Source organism: Arachis hypogaea, chromosome 12, assembly GCF_003086295.3.
Source record: "Arachis hypogaea cultivar Tifrunner chromosome 12, arahy.Tifrunner.gnm2.J5K5, whole genome shotgun sequence".
NCBI lineage: Eukaryota > Viridiplantae > Streptophyta > Magnoliopsida > Fabales > Fabaceae > Arachis > Arachis hypogaea.
Window position 1 is genome coordinate 84,811,542 of NC_092047.1, and position 26,403 is coordinate 84,837,944.

At 37.6% G+C, this 26,403-nt stretch overlaps 1 protein-coding gene and 2 non-coding genes across 3 annotated transcripts; 2 read left to right on the plus strand and 1 right to left on the minus strand.

The window, feature by feature from the left end:
- Positions 1-1,040: 1,040 nt before the first annotated feature.
- On the minus strand, positions 1,041-5,431 carry LOC112727611 (probable glycosyltransferase STELLO1). Its single transcript, XM_025777426.2, has 3 exons — positions 3,306-5,431; positions 2,313-2,439; positions 1,041-1,827 (listed from the first exon to the last, which is right to left on the minus strand). The coding sequence occupies exons 1-3, from the start codon at positions 5,003-5,005 to the stop codon at positions 1,357-1,359; spliced, it is 2,298 nt and encodes a 765-aa protein (XP_025633211.1). The 5' UTR covers positions 5,006-5,431; the 3' UTR covers positions 1,041-1,356.
- Positions 5,432-15,904: 10,473 nt separating this feature from the next.
- LOC112731923 (small nucleolar RNA R71) lies at positions 15,905-16,010 on the plus strand. Its single transcript, XR_003167672.1, has one exon. It is a non-coding gene; the product is annotated as a small nucleolar RNA R71 (small nucleolar RNA).
- A 6,945-nt stretch (positions 16,011-22,955) lies between these two features.
- On the plus strand, positions 22,956-23,063 carry LOC112731251 (small nucleolar RNA R71). The gene has a single exon (XR_003167039.1). It is a non-coding gene; the product is annotated as a small nucleolar RNA R71 (small nucleolar RNA).
- The last annotated feature ends 3,340 nt before the right edge of the window (positions 23,064-26,403 follow it).

Sequence of the window (26,403 nt, forward strand, 5' to 3'; positions counted from 1 at the left end):
CAGATCTTCGTCGCTGCCTATGATAAACAAATCATACTTCACATCATCTCGCAAAATAGATATCAGAATTCTGTAGAATAACTTCTCCACCCGTTTCACTCCTTGCAGCCCCAATTTTCTGATTATAGTATCCTGAAACTCGGTGAAACTCATCGAAAGTTTCATGAAAATACTAAGCGGATCCTTATTAATAAACTTAATTCCATAACGCATTTTTTTCTTAATCGACCCTCTATAGTGCACCAAAACTAAGAAACTCTCATCACTAGCCATTATGTGGCTCACTATGGAAGAATTCACATTCCACAGCTATTTATATATATTCGCACCCTACTAAATTGAATTTTCCAGCATCCATTTATATATTTTGCTGAAACTATAGTAAATCTACCTCCCCTAATTCGATTTATTCATGTTGATCTTGAAGCAGGTAAATCGAATTAGGGGACTTCGATTTACATGGAAATGTAACCATACATGCATAAATCGATGGGAGCTAATTCGATTTACATGAATGTCTACTAAATCGAATTTGTCTGTTTCGATTTATATAAAACTATGCTAAATCAAATTTGGCTGCATCTATTTACATAGAAATGTCCTCTAGGGACGTACACGTAATGATTTTTTATTTGGGTGATTTGCGTAATATTAAGTTGGCATCGATTTATCTAAGTGATTTGTCCAAAATTTGATGTTTATAATATCGAACCTAAAACTATATTATACGTGAAAATAAAGTTTATGATGGAAATAACAAATCACTTTCGAATTTTATAAAAAATTATACAAGTTGAAAAATCCTAATTCAACCATTGAATTTACGAAATTCAAAATCTATGAAAAATTATTCAATATTGCAAATTTGACATACACTTGGCGTCAACGGATTATAACCCATTGCCATATATAGACACACAACTTACAGGTTATGCCATTCTGTCAGATTCATACAATATAAGGGATTTGGATTCCCTCCATAGTCATACCAAAATGAACCAATGTTAAATTGTTAACTGTTTAAAAGGGATTCGGAGGCAAAGAGAAGCTCTCAATGGAGAGAATGGATTACAATAATGAAAACAAATACATATCAATTCATATTTTCACATAAAAGAAGGGGAAAATGATGAATACATCTTCTCTGTGGAGCAAATCTACAATGAGGGGGTAAAAGAGAAGAGAAAAGAGAGGAGAGAGAGAGAGAGAGAGAGAAAAGGGGGGGGGGTGGGGGAACATCCCTACCAAAAAATTTTTAGAGGAAGAAAAAGAGAAACAAAAAGACTCTGTAACAGTGTTTTTGATTGAAAAGATTGTGTAAGAGCTAAGTGAGTGTTGCATGTTTCTTGTGTACTCTCAAACTAACTCCATTAGGAGTGGATCACCTTCTGCCATGATTCTAATAAGCTTTATGAAATCTTGCTCACTTGACACAGTCCATGGATGCACAGCAGGGACTTTAGCCGAATAAAGAGCGGAAGAATTAGTGGGGAATTTTTGCTTGTAGATTGTTGTGTCAAGAACAGGGTCGAAATTCTGTGGGGAATCCATGGACACAAAGAACATAGGAATTGCAACCTTCTGATGGATATCCAGATCGCCAATTAGGCTAACAAGCTCAATGAAATCACTGACAAGGCGCTGAGGAACATAAAATACCTCAGAATTGCAAAGTAAGAGGTTCTTTTCGTTGGGACTAAATTCCTTGTAATTCACTTGAAAGTGTGCTGGCATCATGCTAACAACCTGCTGTACCATGCTTGCTTGTTGCGATAACCAATCTGAATTGCCGCCTTTGGTTAATACAGGTGTCCAAGACTCGGATAACTGGATCCCAAAGAAATTGTCAGAGTGAGAAGGAGTTCTAACGTTCTATCAAAACTTAGCTATACATTTCAGGAAGGGGTTCATAATGATTTTTGGAAGTGTTTTGAAAATAAGTGCCTATTTCAATAGTAGAAGGATTTTATTGCATTCAAAACTCAATAGGTACTGGTGTAAACTGAAAAATAGCATAAGCAAACAATAAGGATTTGATTTTGATATATTATTCATGACAAACCCTTGTCATATTATCCATCACATGTTGAGATATCATGAAATTGACTATGATAACACAACTTGAGAATTTAAACCCTTATCATGAAAACATATAGTTAATTGATCATACAGAAAAGCTTTACAGTGACAGTACATTAATATCAGCATTTCTGAAAGACACAAATAATCCTTTACTGATAATTCTACATGAAGTTGTAAACAAGAGTTATGTACTTTAGATGGAAGGAAAGGAAACAGTGTAACAGGAATACCTTATTAGTGATCCATAGCTTAGTTTTGTCTGCTTGTACTAAGTTCCAATAATTAAGAATGGTATTATCCTGTAGGAACAAGAATCCTTCCGCACTGCTAAATTGATCAAATATTTTTGGCAGGTACCTGGAAACAGGAGATTAAAAATTATATCAAGTAGAAAAAGACTAGCAATCTAAATCTATCTCTAGTTCTATGACACAGGTCAGTGCATTTCCTGTTAACAAATAAATGCTTTTTCAACAATAATGTGCCAGGGACTTTGAAAAAAAAGAAAAAGAAAAAGAAAAGGAAAAATTGAAAGAGAAAAAAGGCTAGCATTTCCATACGCTAGTGGGACCATACCATATTCAGACACAATCGATCCACAAATGTCTGTTAAAACATACAAAAGTGATAGTTCAAAATATATTCCCCCCAATCCCACCGCCACCTTCTTCTGACCTACTCCTAATCAGTGTCCATGCACAATTACAGTTTGAGATCCAACGTAGACTCCAAAATCAATCTTTTATGGATAAATGCTTCACAGGAAAAATTAGAAATGTTTCTATATTACTCTTTCAAATTCCCATTGGTAGTTACTAATCCAGTAATCCTACAGAATATCTACTATACAGATATTAAAATGCCTAATGCAATGGCAAATGTATCTTTTCTGCTGAACAAGCGCAATTTATATTTTAAAACAGCTCAACATATAAGCAATTTATGTGCAAGTTACTTCGGGAGGCAGCCATCAGACAACCACACTTCATATGGTTTTATGTTACTCTTAAATGAACTAGAAATCATTTGCTGCCCGTTGACACCAATTTATGACCACTTAGATCCTTACTTTTGTAATTATAAAAATAAAACATCTTATGTAATTTGTGAAGATCCACAAGTATTCAGTTGCCAAATATATTTAGCTAAATAATGCCGAAGTAACATAGTCATAAAATAGCTATCACTTGCTGAGATATATATATATATATGACTTGACTTACCTGTATGCTTTGTCCAATTTGCCTTCCTGTACAACAAGGTCCATGTCCTTCTTTTCAGACAAAATAACTACAGTTCTGAACACTCTCCCATAAAGCAATCTCCATTCAAGGGCTGTACGTTCCACAGGCCCACTGCAATATAAAATAAGCACAACATTCCCAAAAGTTTTCCTCCATCGGATCAAATTTGCAATCTCATAATTCACAGTTCCCGTCTCTTCAACACCAAGGTGAACAGATGGCAATTTCTGTGGGATGAATTCCCTGCGATCACCATGACCAATATTCGCTCTTGGACGTCCCAATTCCAGCGACATCAACCTTGGCTGCTGGTAGCCAACAGCTAACAAGTCCTGCAGCCAAGCAGCTGTAAGTTTCACATCCTTCTCGGTCCAAAAGCCCTCCTCAGCCATTGCATAGCTTAAATCCAAAATCTTCTCAAACAATCTATGCTTATTGGATTTCCACAAAACCAAATAATTGATCAAACGACCAACATTAACATGTAGATCTTTCTCTTCTGAAAAAGGATAGGCCTCGATCTTGTCATATCTATGTACAGTAGGGGGATAAACCGCAACATAACCACCGACTTCCCAAAGAAGCCTCTGTCCCCAGTAACCTCTCAACACATCGGAGGCCATTGTGCTAACAGACACTGGAAGCATCAAAGCCCAAAACGCAGGCGAATGATACATCGTGTTAAAAGAATTAACAGGAACCATCATACCCTGCGGCAGCGCCACCTTGGGGGCGTGCTTATCGAATCTAATATCAAAAGCCTCTAATCCTGACTTGCGCGTAAAATAAAACACTGAATCTACATCTGGGAGCCCATTTGAAATCCCCTGCTGTATAAACTGCTTTCCACCAAACACTTCAGTGTAAAACTCCTCATGCCCAATTTCACCTACATTCTCCAAAGGTAAACCTCTAGGCCAAACTGAACGCTGCCCGAAATGTACATATGGATTCACAACGGTTCGATTCGGATTATCATGACTATACTGTAATAAAACCTCTTGCCTAGCACCCTCCCCAATCAACTCCACATCAAAATGCTTACCCAAATCTCCATCAATCACATCCCCTCTATCATCAGCATCAAAGATCTTCTTAGCACCGTGCTGAATCGCAAACAAATACCCAACAGTTTTCCTAACATATGAATCATAAGGAAGGAATTCAACAACCCTAAACCCCAAATTAGCCTGCATTTCCAGTGATAAATAGATCGCACCTTTCAAGCTCCAATCCGAGGGCGTTCTCGAGTTCCCTATCGCAAGAACCTGCCAGCCTTTGATCTTCACAAGACCACGGAGCGAATCGGAGGGGTAACCGGAAACGGACACCACGATCCACCGTTCCGTCCGAAAATTCGCGAACTTCGATGCCGTATCCCGAATGGGAGCTATGTTGTTCCAATCAACGCGTGGGAACGCGATCTTCTCGAGGTCATGTGCTTGCTTCTCGAAGCAAAGGAGCGCGGCGGTGTCGCCGACATTGCGGAGGAAGAAGAGAGCGGCGACGGTGGCGGCCAGGGCCACGACGGCGACGATCTTGTAGAGATTCTCGGAAACCCACGCCGAGAAGTCAAGGTTCTTCGTCTCCGCAAATCGATTCGTTGGAAGAGATCCATTGGTTCTTGAATTGGGTTTAGAGTTTGTGGATTTGGGAGCTGAACGCTCTTGGACTAACATTTGAGAGCGTTGAAACTCAAATCAATGCGTTTTTAAGTTTTACTGATTCTGTTAAGAGCTTGACTTGAAGGTGAATCAGTTTCAACACTCACTTAGTTTAGTTGTTGAAACGCAAACACTGTCTTCTTCCTCTTCCAACATGAACGAGTATCTCTGAAAACCAAATCAAAAGAAACTAGTTTACAATTCCTTTTTCCTTTTTCTGAACTCTCTGAAGTGTGATGATGTAAGCTACTGGTGTTGTTGCCGACAGGTATATGGTTGAGTGTGTCGGTTCCTTAGGCTTGAATGCAACTGTAAATAGTAGTAGTTTGGTGTGGTGGAATCTTCTTCTTCTCCTCTCTCGCATTTTTTTTTATAATGACTGTTATTATTATTATTATTATTATATTATTTGGTGTATAATATAAGGTTTGGTTTGGTGTTGGAAAATGGACTTATTAGGTAGTATTTCACATTACCCATCACATTATTGTAATAACTGCAATTATTGTTGGATTATAAAAGGTGACAAATGACAGATGGAAGCTGTAATAACTGCAATTATTGTTTTTGTAGCTTTGATTACTTGTTGTTTCTGCAAGCAGCAATTTTTCTTTTTCAGTTTGGATAAAAGTATTTGTTAACATTATAAATAAAGTTGAAAACTACTTTTAGCAAATGTTTTATGAGCCAAACCCAAATTTCATTCTCCCCACTCTTCAAAAGTAGAGATGACTTGCAAAGGCGGTTAATCTTGGTAAGTTGGGATGGCACCCTACTTTTGATGGGTTTCTTTCGATCTGCTTCACGAATGGTTAGCAAGTCATTTTTACATTTTAGGTTTTCTTCCGTAGAAAAAAAAAAAAAAAGCTTTTGTCCCAATTTATGATCAAAATACCGTTCTTTGGAATAGTAATTGTTTTACGAATTACAAATATACTAAAATTAAAGGTAAAGTATTCCTTTTAGAATTTAATTTTTTGGTGAAAATAAATTTTACATAAAAATAAAATAAATAATTTTTAAACTCAATTTAAAATTATAAAATTATAAAATTGTCTACCACTTTTAATTTATATTAACTTGAGAAAAAGACAAATAAGTCCTTGACTTTTTATTCTACGAACATTTTTGTTCCTGACTATTTAAAAATGCTTTTAAGTCTCTCACTCTCTTAAAAGTTGGACAGATTAGTTCCTCTGTACAAATGTCTCCGTCAAACCCAACTTTTAAGGAGGGACTAATCTGTCCAGCTTTTAAGGAGATGAGAGATTTAAAAGTATTTTCAAATGGTGAGGGACTATAATGTCCGTGGGACAAAAAATCAGGGACTTATTTGTCCTTTTTCTATTAATTTTGTACGTAACATTTCTTCTATTCAAATTATTAATTTTTATTCCTACTATACTATTTTTTATCATTATCCTGGTCATCATCTCTAATCCTTTTTCTGAACCTCATTTACACCTACCATTATTACGTTTGTCACACCACTGTAGTTGTCATTGCTACCTTTGCTGCTATCGTTGTTATCCTCATCTTCTTCGCTATCTCTGTCTTTGTCTCTTTTATTTGTTTACATCTTACCCTCTTTCAATTTTATTCTCGATCCTCATCTTGCATTCAAATTGCCACACCTTTCACTCCTCTATCTTTTTCTATGACCTCTACTCTCTTATGGGAGTAGAAAGGAGACTCAAAAAATAAACAAATTAATTAGTAAATATGTTACGATCCAACTAATGTTAGGATGCTTAATTAGTTGGTTAACCTGTTAGAGATTGTTAGGAATATAAATAAGAGTATTGAGTCATTATATGGAGTATGAAGGAATTAATGAATCGATATTGAACTTAGTTCAAACTCAAAGCATCATAGAGGCATTTAATCAAACACCTAGCACGTAATCTACAAATTCAGCATAAACAAACAAACTTCAGCAGCAATGCTTATCCATTCAACAATTTTCACACTTAATATATCAAAACACAATAACAAACAGTAGTAACCAAGCTAAAACCAGCAACCAAAGCATCATCCAACCAAGAAATTTTCAATTCTTAATACTTGCAACTAACCTAGAATCTACAAACTAAACTACCTTTTTCCAACAACCTAAAATCTACTAACAGAAATAAAATATCCAACTAAACTAATCTAGAACAAACTATGGAATTAAAGCTAAACAAAATAATAAGAGAAAACAGAGCAGAAACTTGAAGTACTAGTCAAAGATGGAAATGAAGAAGGGAGGAAGGAGTTGCTGTGGCACTATATGTTGTTGCCACGACCAGAGATGGCAACAGAAGGTCGCCTGACACTAGGAAGCTCGCCGAAACAAGGATGGAATAGAGGTGCAACTTCAAATTCTGAGAGAGGGAAAGTGTCGCGGATTGGGGGGAAGAAAAGGGAAAGCGAAGAAGAAAAGAAGATGAGGAAGAAGAATACGAAACCGGCGATGATAGTGGTTCGTCGAAGGTAGAGGTGCGGTGGTGAAGCTTGGTGATGATGGTGATAGAGGAAGGAGGTGAAGGGGTGGTGCAGAGAAGAAAAAGAAAAGAAATAAGACATGAATGAGGGTGCGAATTAGGGTTCGCACAAGTAACATTAAAAAAATTGCAAATGGTGCATATGCATGTTGCGTGCGAATGCATGAGTGTGGGTTTCCACAAGGTGATACGTACACATCACAAGTGCGTACGTGCGGAACCTCCCACTGGCTTGTGAAATTGAAATTTAAAAATTAGGATGATACGTACGCACCATAACATGACATGTGCTAGGGGTAATGTGTACGCACCAGGCATGCGTACGCGCAGGACTTGCCCCTGGGTTTCCAATTTGAAATTTTGGAATTGGGGTGATGCGTACGCACAATTGGTGTGCGTACGCATGAGAGCAATTAAAATTTTTTTCGTAAAGGGGAAGAGGAGCGTACGCGCAAGTGGTACGTGCGCCTAGGACTTGGCACTAGATTTTTAAAACTTTGGGTAATGCGTACGCATTACAAATGCGTACTCATGACATGGCAAAAAACTCATGGAAGATGCGTGAATGAACCAGGTTTTTCTGTCAGTAAAGAATTTTGCAAAAGTAATCACATTGTAAGTATAGTTTCTAAACCAACAGAGAATCCTTTCGTACAAAAGTTTTGGTTGTCACTAAAGCAAACCCAATAAAAATAATAACCGAAGTATTTAAACCTCGGGTCGTCTCTCAAGGAATTGCAGAGAAGTATGATTTATTATTGGTTATGGAAAAGTATCTTTTTGGGTTTTTGAATAAGGAACAAGAAAATAAAATTGCAAGAAATTAAATTAATAATCATGAAAACCCTTGCAAGGTATGAGAACTGGAAATCACATCCTAGTTATCCTTATCAATTGTGATGAGAATTATTTATTGCTCCCACTTAGTTAACCCTTACTAAATAAAGAAAAGTCAAGTGGACCAATTAATGGGATTCCTCAAGTCCTAGTCAACTCCTATGGAAAGACTAGCTTTAGAGGGATCCAAATCAACCAGCAAATTCCAATTATCAATCAACAATGGAGTTTGATAACTCAAGTGTCACCAATTACTCAACCAAAGCCAAAGGAGAAGAAATCTAAATTAAATTGAAAGCATCAATAACATAAATAGAAGAAAGCAATCATAAATCTGAAATACCTCAAATTGTATTAAATAGAAAATCAAATTAAACATGAGAATTCATAAACCAAATTGCAACATAAAGTAATCAATAAAGGAAAATAGATAAAGTAGAATACTAGAATAAATAAAAGTAGAAGAGAAACTAAATTAAAGGAACATTGAACCTGAAATTGAGAAGAAATAAACCTAAAACTAAAAGAAATCCTAAATCCTAAAACCTAGAAAGAGGAGAGAGCATCTCTCTCTAGAAACTACATCTAAAATCTAAAATTGTGTATATTGAATGAATGATGAATGAATGAATGATCTTGATTCCTCCATTCTCTAGCCTCTATTCTGTATTCTCGGGCTTGGATTTCGGCCGAAAAAGAGCCCAGAATTTGCTGGGGGCGAATTCTGCAACTTTCTACACGTGGCGTCTGTCACGCATACGCGTAGGTCACGCGTGCGCGTCATTTGGAAATTTTCCTTGTCACGCGTACGCGTCAGTCACGCTTACGCGTCGCTTGTGTTCTGCGTTAGGCACGCGTCCGCGTCATCCATGCGCGCGCGTCACTGCCATTTTCTTCAAAACTTTATTTTCGCGCATTTCTTCCACTTTTGCATGTTTCCTTTCTATCCTCTAAGCCATTCCTGCCCTATAAAGCCTGAAAATACTTAACACACAGATCACGGCATCGAATGGTACTAAGGGATAATTAAAATTAACAGTTTTAAGGCCTAGAAAACATGTTTTCACATATATCACAAAATAAGGAAGGAATTGTAAAACCATGCAAATTATATGAATAAGTGAGCAAAGACTTGATAAAAACCATTCAATTGAGCACAAGATAAATCATAAAATAGTGGTTTATCAATGCGTAAGCATAAGGTGCACATACGCATGACAAACAGATTTTTAAGGAAAATGTGTATGCACGATAGATGCGTACGCACGAAATCTGGAACTGAATTTTTGCCATTTTGCACCAAATTGAACATCCTAAGCACATAACAATCATCATAACAATACCAAACATATAACCCAGAAAATTCTATAAAAAAAGTTCAACAATTCTATTTAAAGAGGAGAATTAAAATATCAATCAATTATGTACAAAAGAGGAAATTGAAAAATATTACCATGGTGGGGTGTCTCTCACCTAGCACTTTTCTTTAAAGTCCTTAAGTTGGACTTGCATAACCCTCAATTCTTTTCCTAGGAAGGATCTTCCAAGAGGAGAATCTCAAACTCTTTTTTGTCCTAGGATTGTTGGGCAACTGGCTTGATGGATGACTCAACTGAAACACACCGTAAGGCTCAACCTTGTCCACTTTATACAGGCCATCCCACCTCGACCTCAGTTTTCTTGGCGTTAGCCTTAGCCTTGAGTTATAAAGTAGCACCTAATCACCAACTTTAAATTCCTTCCACTGGATATTTCAATCATGTACCACCTTGGCTCTCTCCTTATAAATTCTGGCATTTTCATATGCTTTAAGCCTCAGGAACTCTAGCTCCTCTAACTGCAGCTTCGTTTCAGTGCCCGCCTTCCTTTGGTTCCGATTGCACTCCATCACTGTCCAATAAGCTTTGTGTTCAATCTCAATAGGGAGATGGTAAGCTTTTTCATAGACTAACCAAAATGGGATCATCCCTATCAGTATTTTGTAAGTCATTCGATAGGCCCACAATGCATCCCCTAGCCTTACACTCCAGTCTTTCCTTTGAGGGTTTACCACCTTCTCTAGAATTCGCTTAATTTAATGGTTTGAAACCTCAGCTCGACCATTCGTCTGAGGATGATAGACAATAGCAATTTTATAGATCACACCATACTTTCTCATCAACGCCTCCAGCTTCCTATTACAAAAATGAGTTCCTTGGTCTCTCACGATTGCTCGTGGCGACCCATAGCGACAAATGAGGTTGTTCCTCACAAAGAAAACAATGGTGTTAGCGTCATCAGTTTGGGTTAAAATTGCTTCTACCCAGTTAGAGACATAATCAATAGCTAATAAAATGTATAGAAATCCATTTGAGTTTGAAAATGGTCCCATGAAGTCAATGCCCCACACGTCAAAAATTTCGCAAATAACATTGGTTGTTGGGGCATTTCATCCCCTTGGAATGCATTTTTGAACTTCTGGCATTGATGGCAGTTTTGACAATATTGATTTGCATCTTTAAACAATGTTGGCCACCAGAACTCGCAATCCAAAATTTTCGAGTAGTTCTTTGAGGGCCACAATGTCTTCTACTCTCAGACGAGTGGCAAGATTAGAGGATGGATTGAAATTTGAATTTTGGCACGCATTTTCTAATTACTTGGTCTACTCCACACTTCCACAAGTGAGGGTCATCCTAAATATAATATTTGGAATCACTCTTCAGCTTTTCCTTTTGATGTTTTAAAAAGCTTTGAGGGAAAGTGCAAGCTACCAAATAATTTTCTATGGGTGCAAACCAAGGAGTGTTAGGAGAAATTGCTTCCAAGACATCTAAAGAAAATGAATCAATGATACTTTAGAGCAATATCCACCGAATCATCCTAGGTTTAGATTCCTTTTTTGTTAGGAGGTACTTTAGAGCTGTGTGCTCCGAATACACCACCACTTTGGATCCTAGTATGTAGGGTCTAAATTTGTCTAATGCTAAAATAATAGCTAGGAGTTCCTTTTCGATGGTGGTGTAATTGGATTGGGTAGAATCCAAAATCTTAGAAGCATAGGCTATAACATAGGGAGTCTTGCCGTCGCTCTGTGCAAGCGCAGCACGCACCCACGACATAATTAGAAGCATCACACATGATCTCAAACAGAAGGTTCCAATTCGGGCCTCGCACTATTGGAGCCGTAGTCAATGCTCCCTTAATCTTATCAAAGGCTTCCTTGCAAACATTATCAAAGACAAAATCCACATCCTTTTGAAGTAGCCGAAAGAGAGGTAAGGCTATCTTGCTGAAGTCTTTGATGAATCTCCTGTAGAATTCTGCATGTCCAAGAAAGGAACGGATCTCCCTCACCAAGGAGGGGTAATGCAAAGAAGAAATCACCTCAATCGTGGCTAGGTCAACGAAAATTCCATTTCTAGAGATGATGTGACCAAGTAATATACCTTATTTTACTATAAAGTGACATTTCTCAAAATTTAGTACAAGGTAGTACGAGCACATCGCTCTAAGACCTTAGCCAAGTTATCCAACCATATATCAAAAGAATTAACATAGACACTAAAATCATCCATGAAAATCTCTAGGCAATTCTCCATGAGATCGGAGAAAACACTCATCATGGACCTTTGAAACGTAACTGGTGCATTACACAAGGCAAAAGGCATTCTCTTATAAGCATAAGTTCCAAAAGGACATGTGAATATGGTTTTTTCCTAATCTTCCAGAGCAATATGAATCTAAAAGTAACCATTATAACCATCTAAAAAATAGTAATGAGATTTACTGAATAAGCGATCCAACATCTGATCAATAAAGGGAAAAAGATAATTATTCTTTCTTGTGGCTAGATTGAGCCTCTGGTAATTAATACAAAATCTCCATGCATTATGGACCCTTGTTGCTACTAGTTTTTCATTGTCTTTCTTTAACATTATAACTCTAGACTTCTTGGAAACCACTTGAACCGGACTCATCCGTTCATTATCGGAAATGGGATAGATGATGTCCGCTTCCAAGAGCCTAGTAACCTCTTTCTTCACCACATCAAGAATTGTTCAGTTTCACCTTTGTTGGGATTGGCGAACCGGTTTAGAACCATCTTCCAAAAAGATACGGTGCATACATGTTTGTGGGCTTATCCCCACTATGTCAGCCAAGCTCCAACCAATTGCCTTTTTATACTTTCTCGAGGAAGAAAGGGTTTCAACTCTTCCCTTGCTTCTTAGTGTGCTTATTGATGCGTGAGCATCTTTTCTATCTTTTATTAGTAATTTAAATATGGATTTGTTGAGTTTTTATGTGATTTTGGTGTTTTAGACCATCATGAATACTACTTTGAGTTGTACTGTTATTTTATTGATTTCAGGTAAAATTTGAGCAAGTTTGATAGAGTTCATGCAGAAGAAAAAGAAGAAAATTGTTGCTGTCAAGCTAGTGCTAAACGCCACTACCTGGAGTTTAGCGCCACAAGCCTCATACTTTATGCAAGCATTTTGTGAAGCTAGCGCTAAATGCCATGACCCGACATTTAGTACCAGGTGCCTCGTAATTCGTGCCATGATTCTGCGAAGGTGATGCTAAACACCATTACCTGGCATTTAGCGCCAAGTGTCTAGAAACATTGGAGATGCATTCTGTTTGGTGGCGCTAAATGCCACTGCTCGGTGTTTAGCGCTAGGCCCATGTTAAGCAATTCCACGGAAGACATTTTTTGGTTTTTTTTTTTAATTTAATTTTTAAAGTAAGAAAAGATAATTTTTAGGGTTTTTAGAATTTTAATTTTAGATTAATTAGGATTAGATATAAAAGGATAAGAGATTAAGCCCTTCGGGCTCTTCTGTTCTCTTCTTCTTCTTCCTCATTTCGCAATTTACACTTTTAGAACTCAAGATTTTTCTTTGGGTCATGAGCAACTAAACCTCCATTGTTAAGGTTAGGAGCTCTGTTTATTTTAATGGATTAATACTATTGTCATTCTACTCTTAATCAATGCACTAATTTACATTCAAGGATTGGTTTCGTTCTTCTTCCTAGGAATTAGAGTATATTGGAAGATAAATCTTTTTCTATTTGAATTCTTATTGAATCTTGGAAAAGTTATATCACTATAATTAAAGCTTGAAATCAATTCCTCACAACTCTCTAATTATCTGAATTTAATGCGATACGTGACATATAATTGTTTTATCTTTGGGAGCTTAGGGTTTGTGTAGCTCATAAACTAGAATTGGACTTAACCTTCTAATTTAAATTAAGTGACCAAGAAATTCATGGTTGATTGGGTTAGAAGAGGTTAAATTAATAAAAAATTAGGGTTTAATCACCTAAAATTTACTATGAATTGAATCTTTGAATGATTAAAGTAGTTGATAAGAATTGTTAATCCAGAAATTTAAACATCTCCAAAGTCTTAACTGTTTCTCATATTATTTTCAGCAACCAATCACTGTTTGCTTTCTCACATTTTCTGATTTACTATTTTATACTATTTGAACTCGAAACCACTCAATTTAGCTTGTCTGACTAGCCTAATCACTCAACTATTGTTGCTCAGTCCATTAATCCTCGTGGGAACGATACTCACTCACCTGAGTTATTACTTGGTACGACCTGGTGCATTTGCCGATTAGTTTGTGGTATTCAAAATCTGCATCAGTTGTCTTTCTTCTTGGTAATGAGATGGTGGTAGGGTACTCTCATCATGCTCATCAACTTCCTCTACACTTAGACTTTTATCAAGGCTCAAGTGTTTATAGAGTTCATCTTGGACTTCCGCCACAACTTCAACTATAATGTCACACCGAAGGATTGAATGTTTCTCTGGTGGATACCTCATAGCTTCATCTAGATTGAATTTCACCATTCTGTCATCAACTTCAAATGAATAAGTACTGGAAAAGACATCAAGCTTGAACCTTGAGATTTCAGAAAAGGCCTCCCAAGCAAAATAGAAGAGGGTCTTCCTTGATCATTGGGAGGCATCTCTAAGATATAGATATCGACTGGGAAAACTAAGTCATTAATGCTCAATAGCACATCCTTCACAATGCCAACCATCGAAATGATGCTTTTATCTGCCAAAACAAACTTAGCGGCTAATATTTTCAATGGTGAGAGGTTCAACTTGTCAAACTGAGAGGGCATAATACTTACACAACACTTAGGTCACACATACAATCTTCCAATCGGACACCTCTAATCACACAAGAAACTAAACATGGCCCTGGATCACCATACTTTTTTGAAATAGCACCCATTAAAGAGGAAATGGAGTTACCCAAAGTAATGGTTTCCAATTCACTAATTCGCTCTTTGTGTGTATATAAATCTTTGAGAAACTTAGCATATTTAGGAACGTGTTGGATGACATCAAAAAGAGGAATGATTACCGTAACTTTCTTGAAGATTTGTACCATATTGAGCTCCAATTCCACATTCTTCTTGACCACCAGTGGAAAAGGGATTGGATTTGGTTCTTCTAGGATGGTCTTCGTTTTAAGTTCCTTAGGCTTCACTAGTTCCTCCTCTTTCTTTTCAACATCTTCCTTTTCATCCTCCTCTAAGTCTACCACCTCAACAACTTCTTTTTCATGAACATCCTCCTTAACAAATGTAGGCTTGGGGGAACTCTCATCAAGTGTTGTGTCGGACCTTAGGATAATGGCATTAATGCCACCCTTGGGGTTGGAAAGTGGTTGAGAAGGTATCCCACTAGAGCTTGATAGTTGGGATGTATTTGAGTTATTGTTGGAGTGTGGAAAGGTCAAACAAGACAATGCCTCAGCTATGGTAGCCATGTAGGTATCTTTCATCTTTTGAAATTTCCATTGTTCTTAGATAAAAGAACAAAGAGTTTTATCCACATTGGGTTGGTTGGAAGAAGAGGTTTGGTTTCCTTAAGTTGATTTCCTAGTGTGTGGTGGTTAGTATCTTTGTTGGGGTTGTGTGTGATATGGCTGAGAGTGCTGTTGGTAAAGTGGGTTTTGTTGTTGATATGGTGGGGATTGATGAAATTGTTGGTTTTAAGGTGGTTGATTGTGGTAGGCTTGGTTTTAAATGATTGTTTTTGATGAGGTTGTTGCCACCTTTGGTTTGAATTGTCTCTCTACCCTTGGTGTTGATTGCCTCCATATTGATAAGAACTTTGGGTGTTACGAGAGGGTAGGCTGAGGTCATCCTATTTGGAAAGGGATTTGCCACCGCCAAAGTGTTATCTTCTTGAAGTTGTGGGCATTCATCGGTATAATGGGTATTACAAGCACAACTACCACATGATCGAGACGGTTCCTCAATTCGGGGTGTTTGTGTTAGAGCTAGACGCATTGGAGATATTTGTTTGTTTTAATGGATTTGTCTAAGCCAGACGATCATTTTCCCAAGTATCTTAGTCAAAATGGCATCACCAGAAAGAGAAACCTCCCCAATAGCTCTTGGTTGAGGATTCTTTGTCCTCAAGTGTGTTGACTTCGCTAAATTTGATAAGACTTCCCAAGCTTTATCCGCAATTTTATGTTTGGTGAGTGATCCTGCACTAGAGGCATCAAGGAGAATCTCGTCTTACGGAAATAGACCTTTACAAAAGTTACTAATAAGCACCAAATCATCCATCTGATAGTGAGGACAAGAGTCAAGCAACTTCTTAAAACGTTCCCAATACTCATAAAATATCTCCCCATCCCTTTGCAAGATACTAGAAATCTCCTTCCTTAATTGTTCGGTCTTTGGGGTGGAAGAACTCCTCTAAAAACTCCTTTCGACCAATTCCAATTGGTAATAACTTCATCCGGCTGAGTATAAAATCACTCCTTTGTTTTTCCCTCTAAAGAGGAAGGAAAAGTGAATACCATAATAGCAATTTTATCTAACCCATGCCTTCTCGCAGCTGAGCAAACCACTTGAAAATCCTTTCAGTGTTTAAGCACATCTTCACCCGGTAGACCATGATACTTAGGAAGTAAGTTAATCAACCTGGTCTTCAACTTAAAGTTCTCGTCCAAATCAGGATATTTGGTGTGCGAAATCATGATCATTCCTTCCTTGGTAACGGCGCTAAAAAATTAATACGCACGTTCATGTTCTTAATTCTGTTTCACAACTTCGTACAACTAATCAGCAAGTGCATTGGGTCGTCCAAGTAATAAACCTTACGTGAGTAAGGGTCGATCCCACAGAGATTGTCGGCTTGAAGCAAGCTATGGTCACCTTGTAAATCTCAGTTAGGCGGATTCAAATGTATTAAGAGATTATAGTGTACTAAAAGATAATTAAAATAGGATAGAGATACTTATGTAATTCATTGGTGAGAGTTTCAGATAAGCGTATAGAGATGCTTTCGTTCCTCTGAACCTCTGCTTTCCTGCTGTCTTCATCCAATCATTCCTACTCCTTTCCATGGCAAGCTGTATGTTAGGCATCACCGTTGTCAATGGCCACCTGTCCTCTCAGTGAAAATTGTCCAATGCGCTGTCACTGCATGGCTAATCATCTGTCAGTTCTCGATCATACTGGAATAGGATCCATTGATCCTTTTGCGTCTGTCACTACGCCCAGCACTCGCGAGTTTGAAGCTCGTCACAGTCATTCAATCCCTGAATCCTACTCGGAATACCACAGACAAGGTTTAGACTTTTCGGATTCTCAAGAATGGCCGTCCATGGGTTCTAACTTATACCACAAAGACACCAATAACTCGGACTCGGTCTCCTGTATTAGATATCCAAGAGATATCCATTCAATCTAAAGTAGAACGGAAGTGGTTGTCAGGCACGCGTTCATAAGCTGAGAATGATGATGACTGTCACGATCATCACATCCATCATATTGAAGTGCGAATGAATATCTTAGAAGCGGAATAAGTTGAATTGAATAGAAAAACAGTAGTACTTTGCATTAATCTTTGAGGAATAGCAGAGCTCCACACCTTAATCTATGGTGTGTAGAAACTCTACCGTTGAAAATACACAAGTGATAAATATTCAGGCATGGCCGAATGGCCAGCCCTCACAAAAGTCTAAGATAGCATAAAACTAATCAAAGATTCGAAAATCTAAACATAATAGTAAAAAGTCCTATTTATACTAAACTAGTTACTAGGGTTTACAGAAATGAGTAAATAATGCAGAAATCCACTTTTGGGGCCCACTTGGTGTGTGCTTGGGCTGAGTATTAAGCTTTACACGTGTAGAGGTCTTTCTTGGAGTTGAACGCCAGTTTGTAACCTGTTTCTGTCGTTTAACTCCACTTTGCAACCTGTTTCTGGCGTTTGACTCTAGAATGCAGCATGGAACTAGCGTTCAATGCCAGTTTACATCATTTATCCTTAATCAAAGTATGAACTATTATATATTTCTGGAAAGCCCTGGATGTCCACTTTCCAACGCAATTGAAAGCGCGCCATTTGGAGTTCTGTAGCTCTCGAAAATTTCTTTTTAGTGCAGGGAGGTCAGAATCCAACAGCATCTGCAGTCTTTCTTCAACCTCTGAATCTGATTTTTGCTCAAGTCCCTCAATTTCAGCCAGAAATTATCTGAAATCATAGAAAAATACACAAACTCATAGTAAAGTCCAGAAATGTGAATTTTAATTAAAAACTAATAAAAATATACTAAAAACTATGTAAAAATAATGCCAAAAAGCGTATAAATTATCCGCTCATCACAACACCAAACTTAAATTGTTGCTTGTTCCCAAGCAACTGAAAATCAAATAGGATAAAAATAAGAGAATATACTATAAATTCTCAAATATCAATGAAACTTAGCTACAATCAGATGAGCGGGACTTGTAGCTTTTTGCCTCTTAAATAGTTTTGGCATCTCGCTTTATCCATTGAGGTTCAGAATGATTGGCATCTATAGGAACTCAGAGTTCAGATAGTGTTATTGATTCTCCTAGTTCAGTATGTTGATTCTTGAACACAGCTACTTTATGAGTCTTGGCCGTGGCCCTAAGCACTTTGTTTTCCAGTATTACCACCGGATACATAAATGTCACAGACACATAACTGGGTGAACCTTTTCAGATTGTGACTCAGCTTTGCTAAAGTCCCCAATTAGAGGTGTCCAAGGTTCTTAAGCACACTCTATTTTTGCTTTGGACCTCGACTTTAACCGCTCAGTCTCAAGTTTTCACTTGACACCTTCACGCCACAAGCACATGGTTAGGGACAACTTGGTTTAGCCGCTTAGGCCAGGATTTTATTCCTTTAGGCCCTCCTATCCACTGATGCTCAAAGCCTTGGATCCTTTTTATTTACCCTTGCCTTTTGGTTTTAAGGGATATTGAATTTTTGCTCTTGCCTTTTGGTTTAAAGAGCTTTTGGCTTTTTCTGCTTGCTTTTTCTTTCTCTTTCTCTTTTTTTTTGCTATTTTTTTTCGCAAGCTTTCTGTATTCACTGCTTTTTCTTGCTTCAAGAATCATTTTTATAATTTTTCAGATTATCAAATAACATTTCTCCTTTTTTCTTATTCTTCAAGAGCCAACATATTTAACATTCATTAAACATCAACTTCAAAAGACATATGCACTGTTCAAGCATTCATTCAGAAAACAAAAAGTATTGTCACCACATCAAAATAATTAAACCAGTTTCAAGGATGAATTCGAAACCATGTACTTCTTGTTCTTTTATAATTAAAACAGTTTTCATTTAAGAGAGGCGATGGATTCATATTCATAACTTTAAGGCATAGACACTTAGACACTAGTGATCATATAGTAAAGACACAAACATAAATAAAACATAAAGCTCAAAAATCGAAAAACAGGAAAATAAATAAACAATGAGATTAAGGAATGAGTTCACCTTAGTGAGGGTGGCGTCTTCCTCTTCTTGAAGAACCAATGGTGCTCTTGAGCTCCTCTATGTCTCTTCCTTGTCTTTGTTGCTCCTCCCTCATAGCTCTTTGATCTTCTCTAATTTCATGGAGGATGATGGAGTGCTCTTGGTGCTCCACCCTTAGTTATCCCATCTTAGAACTTAATTCTCCTAGGGAAGTGTTGATTTGTTCCCAATAATTATGTGGAGGAAAGTGCATCCCCTGAGGCATCTCAGGAATTTCATGATGAGGAATTTTCTCATGTTCATGTTGAGGTCTATGCTCTCTTGTTTGCTCCATCCTTTTCTTAGTGATGGGCTTATCCTTTTCAATGAGGATGTCTCCCTCTATGTCAATTCCAACCGAATTACAGAGGTGGCATATGAGGTGAGGAAAGGCTAACCTTGCCCAAGTGGAGGACTTGTCAGCTACCTTGTAAAGTTCTTGAGGTATAATCTCATGAACTTCCACCTCCTCTCCAATCATGATACTATGGATCATGATGGCCCGGTCTATAGTAACTTCAGACCGGTTACTAGTAGGAATGATTGAGCGTTGAATGAACTCTAGCCATCCCCTAGCCACTGGTTTGAGGTCATGCCTTCTTAGTTGAACCGGCTTGCCTCTTGTGTCAATTTTCTATTGAGCTCCTTCCTCACATATGTCTATGAGGACTTGGTCCAACCTTTGATCAAAGTTGACCCTTCTTGTGTAGGGACGTGCGTTCTCTTCCATCATTGGCAAGTTGAACGCCAGCCTTACATTTTCCGGACTGAAATCTAAGTATTTCCCCCGAACCATAGTAAGCCAATGCTTTGGATTTGGGTTCACACTTTGATCATGGTTCCTTGTGATCCATGCGTTTGCATAGAACTCTTGAACCATTAAGATCCCGACTTGTTGAATGGGGTTGGTGAGAACTTCCCAACCTCTTCTTTGGATTTCAAGACGGATCTCCGGATACTCATTCTTTTTGAGTTTGAAAGGAACCTCAGGAATCACTTTCTTCTTGGCCACAACTTCATAGAAGTGGTCTTGATGGACCTTAGAGATGAATCTCTCCATCTCCCATGACTCAGAGGTGGAAGCAATTGCCTTCCCTTTCCTCTTTCTAGAGGTTTCTCTGGCCTTAGGTGCCATGAATGGTTATGGAAAAATAAAAACCTATGCTTTTACCACACCAAACTTAAAATGGTTACTCGTCCCCGAGAAAAAGAAGAAAGAAAGAAGTAGAAGAAGAAGAAAAATAGAGGAGAGGGAGAGAGAGATGGTTTCGGCCAAGGGGAAGAAGAGAGGGTTTTGTTGTGTGAAAATGAAGAGGGAATGAGGGTTTTATATAGGAGTGGGGAGGGGTTTAGGGTTCGGCCATTTAGGGTTGGGTTTGGGAGGGAAATTATTTTGAATTTAAAGGTAGGTGGGGTTTTTGGGGAAGAAAGGATGGATGTGATTGGTGAAGAGGTGATGGGAAAGAGTGATTGAGTTGATTGGTGAGGGGTATTTGGGGAAGAGAGTTATGGAAAGGTGTGAAGAGGAGAGAAGAAGTAGGTGGGGATCCAGTGGGGTCCACAGATCCTGAGGTGTTTGAGGATTTCTCATCCCTGCACCTTTTAGACGTGTATAACGCCCTATATATGCAATCCTGGCGTTTAACGCCAGACTGCAGCATGTTTCTTGCATTAAATGCCACTTCCTTGCTTGTTTTGGGCGTTCAACGCCAATCTATAGCATGTTTCTGGCGTTGAACGCCAGTATGGTGCATGTTTCTGGCGTTAAACGCCAGTCTGATGCTTGTTTCTGGCGTTTAACGCCAGCTTTCCTCTGGGTGCAATCCTGGCGTTTAAACGCCAGACTGCTGCTTGTTTCTGGTGTTTAACACCAGTTTCATGCTCTGTTCTGGCGTTAAACGCCAGCCAGATGCTCCTTACTGGCGTTTAAACGCCAGTAAGCCCTTCCTCCAGGGTGTGCTATTTTCAATGCTATTTTTCATTCTGTTTTCGATTTTTTAGTAGTTTTTGTGACTCCACATGATCATCAACCTAATAAAACATGAAATAACAAAGAGAAAATAAAATAAAAATGATTAAATAACATTGGGTTGCCTCCCAACAAGCGCTGTCAATAGCTTGACAGTGAGCTCTCATGGAGCCTCACAGATAATCAGAGCAAGGTTGGGACCTCCCAACACCAAACTTAGAGTTTGGTTGTGGGGGTTCAACACCAAACTTAGAGTTTGGTTGTGGCCTCCCAACACCAAACTTAGAGTTTGACTGTGGGGGCTTTGGTTGACTCTGCAGTGAGAGAAGCTTTTCATGCTTCCTTTCCATGGTTACAGAAGGAGATCCTTGAGTTTTAAACACAAGGTAGTCCTCATTCAGTTGAAGGACCAACTCTCCTCTGTCAACATCAATCACAGCTCTTGCTGTGGCTAGGAAGGGTCTTCCAAGGATGATGGATTCATCCTCATCCTTCCCAGTGTCTAGGATTATGAAATCAGCAGGGATGTAAAGGCCTTCAACCTTTACTAGCACGTCCTCTACTTGTCCATAAGCCTATTTTCTTGAGTTGTCTGCCATCTCTAATGAGATTCTGGCAGCTTGCACCTCAAAGATTCTCAGTTTCTCCATTACAGAGAGGGGGCATGAGGTTTATCCCTGACCCAAGGTCACATAGAGCCTTCTCAAAGGTCATGGTGCCTATGGTACAAGGTATTAAGAACTTTTCAGGATCCTGTTTCTTCTGAGGCAATCTCAATTGATCCAGATCACTTAGTTCATTGGTGAGCAAGGGAGGTTCATCTTCCCAACTCTCATTACCAAATAATTTGGCATTCAGCTTTATGATTGCACCAAGGTACTTGACAACTTGCTCTTCAGTAACATCTTCATTCTCTTCAGAAGAAGAATATTCATCAGAGCTCATGAATGGCATAAGGAGTTTTAATAGAATCTCTATGGTCTCCAGATGAGCCTCAGAGTCTTTTGGTTCCTCAGAGGGAAACTCCTTATTGATCTCTGGACGTCCCAGGGGGTCTTCCTCACTGGGGTTCACGTCCTCTCCCTCCCTTGTAGGTTCGGCCATGATGATCAATTCAATGGCCTTGCACTCTCCTTTTGGGTTTTCTTCTGTATTGCTTGGGAGAGTATTAGGAAGGGTTTCAGTGATCCTTTTACTCAGCTGGCCCGCTTGTGCTTCCAAATTTCTAATGGAGGACCTTGTTTCATTCATGAAACTTAGAGTGGCCTTAGATAGATTAGAGACTATGTTTGCCAAGCTAGATGGGGTCTGCTCAGAACTCTCTGTCTTTTGCTGAGTGGATGATGGAAAAGGCTTGCTATTGCTAAACCTGTTTCTTCCACCATTATTAAAGCCTTGTTGAGACTTTTGTTGATCCTTCCATGAGAGATTTGGGTGATTTCTCCATGAGGGATTATAGGTGTTTCCATAGGGTTCACCCATGTAATTTACCTCTGCTATTGCAGGGTTCTCAGGATCATAAGCTTCTTCTTCAGAAGATGCCTCTTGAGTACTGTTGGATGCAGCTTACATTCCATTCAGACTCTGAGAAATCATATTGACTTGCTGAGTTAATATTTTGTTCTGAGCCAATATGGCATTCAGAGTATCAATTTCAAGAACTCCCTTCTTCTGAGGCGTCCCATTACTTACAGGATTCCTCTCAGAAGTGTACATGAACTGGTTATTAGCAACCATGTCAATGAGTTCTTGAGCTTCTGCAGGCGTTTTCTTTAGGTGAATGGATCCACCTGCAGAATGGTCCAATGACATCTTTGATAGTTCAGATAGACCATCATAGAATATATCTAGAATGGTCCATTCTGAAAGCATATCAGAAGGACACTTTTTGGTCAGTTGCTTATATCTCTCCCAAGCTTCAAAGAGGGATTCACCTTCTTTCTATCTGAAGGTTTGAACATCCACTCTAAGCTTACTAAGCTTTTGAGGAGGAAAGAACTTTGCTAAGAAAGCCGTGACCAGCTTATCCCAAGAGTTCAGGCTATCTTTAGGTTGAGAGTCCAACCATACTCTAGCTCTGTCTTTTACAGTAAACGGGAAAAGCATAAGCCTGTAGACCTCGGGATCAACCCCATTGGTCTTAACAGTATCACAGATCTGCAAGAATTCAGTCAAGAACTGAAAAGGATCTTCAGATGGAAGTCCATGAAACTTGCAATTCTGTTGCATCAGAAAAACTAATTGAGGTTTAAGCTCAAAATTGTTTGCTCCAATGGCAGGGATTGAGATGCTTCTTCCATGTAAATTGGAATTAGGTGCAGTGAAGTCACCAAGCATCCTCCTTGCATTGTTATTATTTTCAGCCATATCTTCTTCTTTTTCAAAAATTTCTGTCAGATTTTCTCTAGAGAGGTGTGCTTTAGCTTCCCTTAGCTTCCTCTTCAGAGTCCTTTCAGGTTCAGGATCAGCTTCAACAAGAATGTTCTTATCCTTGTTCCTGCTCATATGAAAAAGAAGAAGAAAGCAGAAAAAAAAATATGGAATCCTCTATGTCACAGTATAGAGATTCCTTTATATGAGTAGAAGAAAGTAAGAATAGAAGAAGGAAAATATGAGAATCCAAACACAGGGGTGAGGATAGAAGTGTTAATGGATGAATAAATAAATAGAAGGAGATTAGAGATGAGAGAAGAATTCAAAAATTTTAACAAAATAAAAAAATAAAAATATTTTAAAAATAAATTTAAAATTCGAAAATTAAAATTGAAATTAGATTAAATTAAAATTAAAACAATATAAAACGAAATTTTGAAAAAGATTGAAGGAATTTTCAAAAATTAAAGGTAGAGAGTTAGTTGGGCAGTTTTGAAAAAGATATGATTGAAACAAAAAGATATGATTGATTAAAAGAGATTTGAAATTTGTTTTTGAAAAAGATATGACTGAAATTGAAAAAGATATGATTGAAACAAAAAGATAAGATTGATTGAAAAAGATTTAAAAATCAATTTTAAAAAGATAAGAGGTTAGGGGAGAAGTTAGAAAGAATTTTGAAATTAATTTTGAAAAAGATATGATTGAAATTGAAAAAGATATGATAAGGAATTGAAAAGATTTAATTTTGAAAACTAAAATTGATTACTTGACTAACAAGAAACAAAGAGATATGATTTTAAAATTTAAAGATTGAACCTTTCTTAATAGGTAAGTAACAACTTAATATTTTTGAATCAATCATATTAAATGTTGGTATTAATTTCGAAAATATGAAATGAAAATAAGAAAAAGATTTTTGAAAATCAATTTGAAATTTTCAAAAATTACAAAAGAACAATGAAAAAGATTTGATTTTTGAAAAAGATTTGAAAAAGATAAGGTTTTTAAATTGAAAATTTGACTTGACTCATAAGAAACAACTAAATTTTAAAAAGTTTTGAAAAAGTCAACTCAAATTTTCGAAATTTATGAGTGAAATAAGGGAAATTTATTTTTTTTATTTTTGAATTTTTAATGATGAAAGAGAAAAACACAAAATTGAAACAAATCATGAAAATTATGAATCAAAACACATGATGCATGCAAGAACACTATGAATATCAAGATGAACACCAAGAACACTTTGAATGTCAAGATGAACACCAAGAACTTATTTTTGAAAATTTTGAAGAAAAGAAAACATGCAAGACACTAAACTTAAAGATTTTTAATTTTTAGACACTAAAAATTCAAGAATGCATATGAAAAACAAGAAAAGACACAAAACAAGAAAATATGAAGATCAAACAAGAAGACTGGCCAAGAACGACTTGAAGATCATGAAGAATGCAATGCATAAAATTTTTGAAAATAATTTTTGGAAAATTAAAAAGATGCAACTGACACCAAACTTAAAAGTTGACTCTAGACTCAAGCAAGAAACACAAAAAATATTTTTGATTTTATGATTTTATAAAAATTTTTTGTAATTTTCAAAAATTAATTGAGAAAAACGAAAAAAAAAAAGAAATTTTTTTTGTATTTTTCGAGAATAAGAAATAAAAAGCTTAAAATTAAAATAAAATTACCTAATCTGAGCAACAAGATGAACCGTCAGTTGTCCAAACTCGAACAATTCCCGGCAACGGCGCCAAAAACTTGGTGTGCGAAATCGTGATCATTCCTTCCTTGGTAATGGTGCTAAAAACTTAATACGCACGTTCATATTCTTAATTCTGTTTCACAACTTCGTACAACTAACCAGCAAGTGCACTGGGTCGTCCAAGTAATAAACCTTACGTGAGTAAGGGTCGATCCCACAGAGATTGTCGGCTTGAAGAAAGCTATGGTCACCTTGTAAATCTCAGTCAGGCGGATTCAAATGTATTAAGAGATTATAGTGTACTAAAAGATAATTAAAATAGGATAGAGATACTTATGTAATTCATTGGTGAGAGTTTCAGATAAGCGTATAGAGATGCTTTCGTTCCTCTGAACCTCTGCTTTCCTGCTGTCTTCATCCAATCATTCCTACTCCTTTCCATGGCAAGCTGTATGTTAGGCATCACCGTTGTCAATGGCCACCTGTCCTCTCAGTGAAAATTGTCCAATGCGCTGTCACTGCATGGCTAATCATCTGTCGGTTCTCGATAATACTGGAATAGGATCCATTGATCCTTTTGCATCTGTCACTACGCCCAGCACTCGCGAGTTTGAAGCTCGTCACAGTCATTCAATCCCTGAATCCTACTCGGAATACCACAAACAAGGTTTAGACTTTCCGGATTCTCAAGAATGGCTGTCCATGGGTTCTAACTTATACCACGAAGACACCAATAACTCGGACTCGGTCCCCTGTATTAGATATCCAAGATATATTGATGTGTGAGCATCTTTCCTATATTTTCCTAGTGAATTTGCATATAAATTGTTGAATTTAATTAAGAATTAATTATATTTTAGCCACTATGGATGCTATTTTGAGTTTTGTACAATACTGTTTATTTTAGGTAGCATTTGGCGGAATTTGATGGAATTTCTGCAGAGAAAGAGAAGAAGCCAAGGAGATGATCAGCGAATACCGGCGCGGACGCATGGCTCACGCGACCGCGCGGAATGGAGGAAATCGCAATGACGCGATTGCGTGCCTGACGCGATCGCGTGGACTGGAATCTGCACAAATGACGCGAACGCGTGGATGACGCGGACGCGTCACATGAGCGATCTGCATAATGGACAATTCAAGTGGTCCCCATCCATCCATTGAAGATTTGATTATTTAAATTAATTCAAATTTAAATTCAAATTTTAATTCTAGGAAAAGATATTATTTTAATTT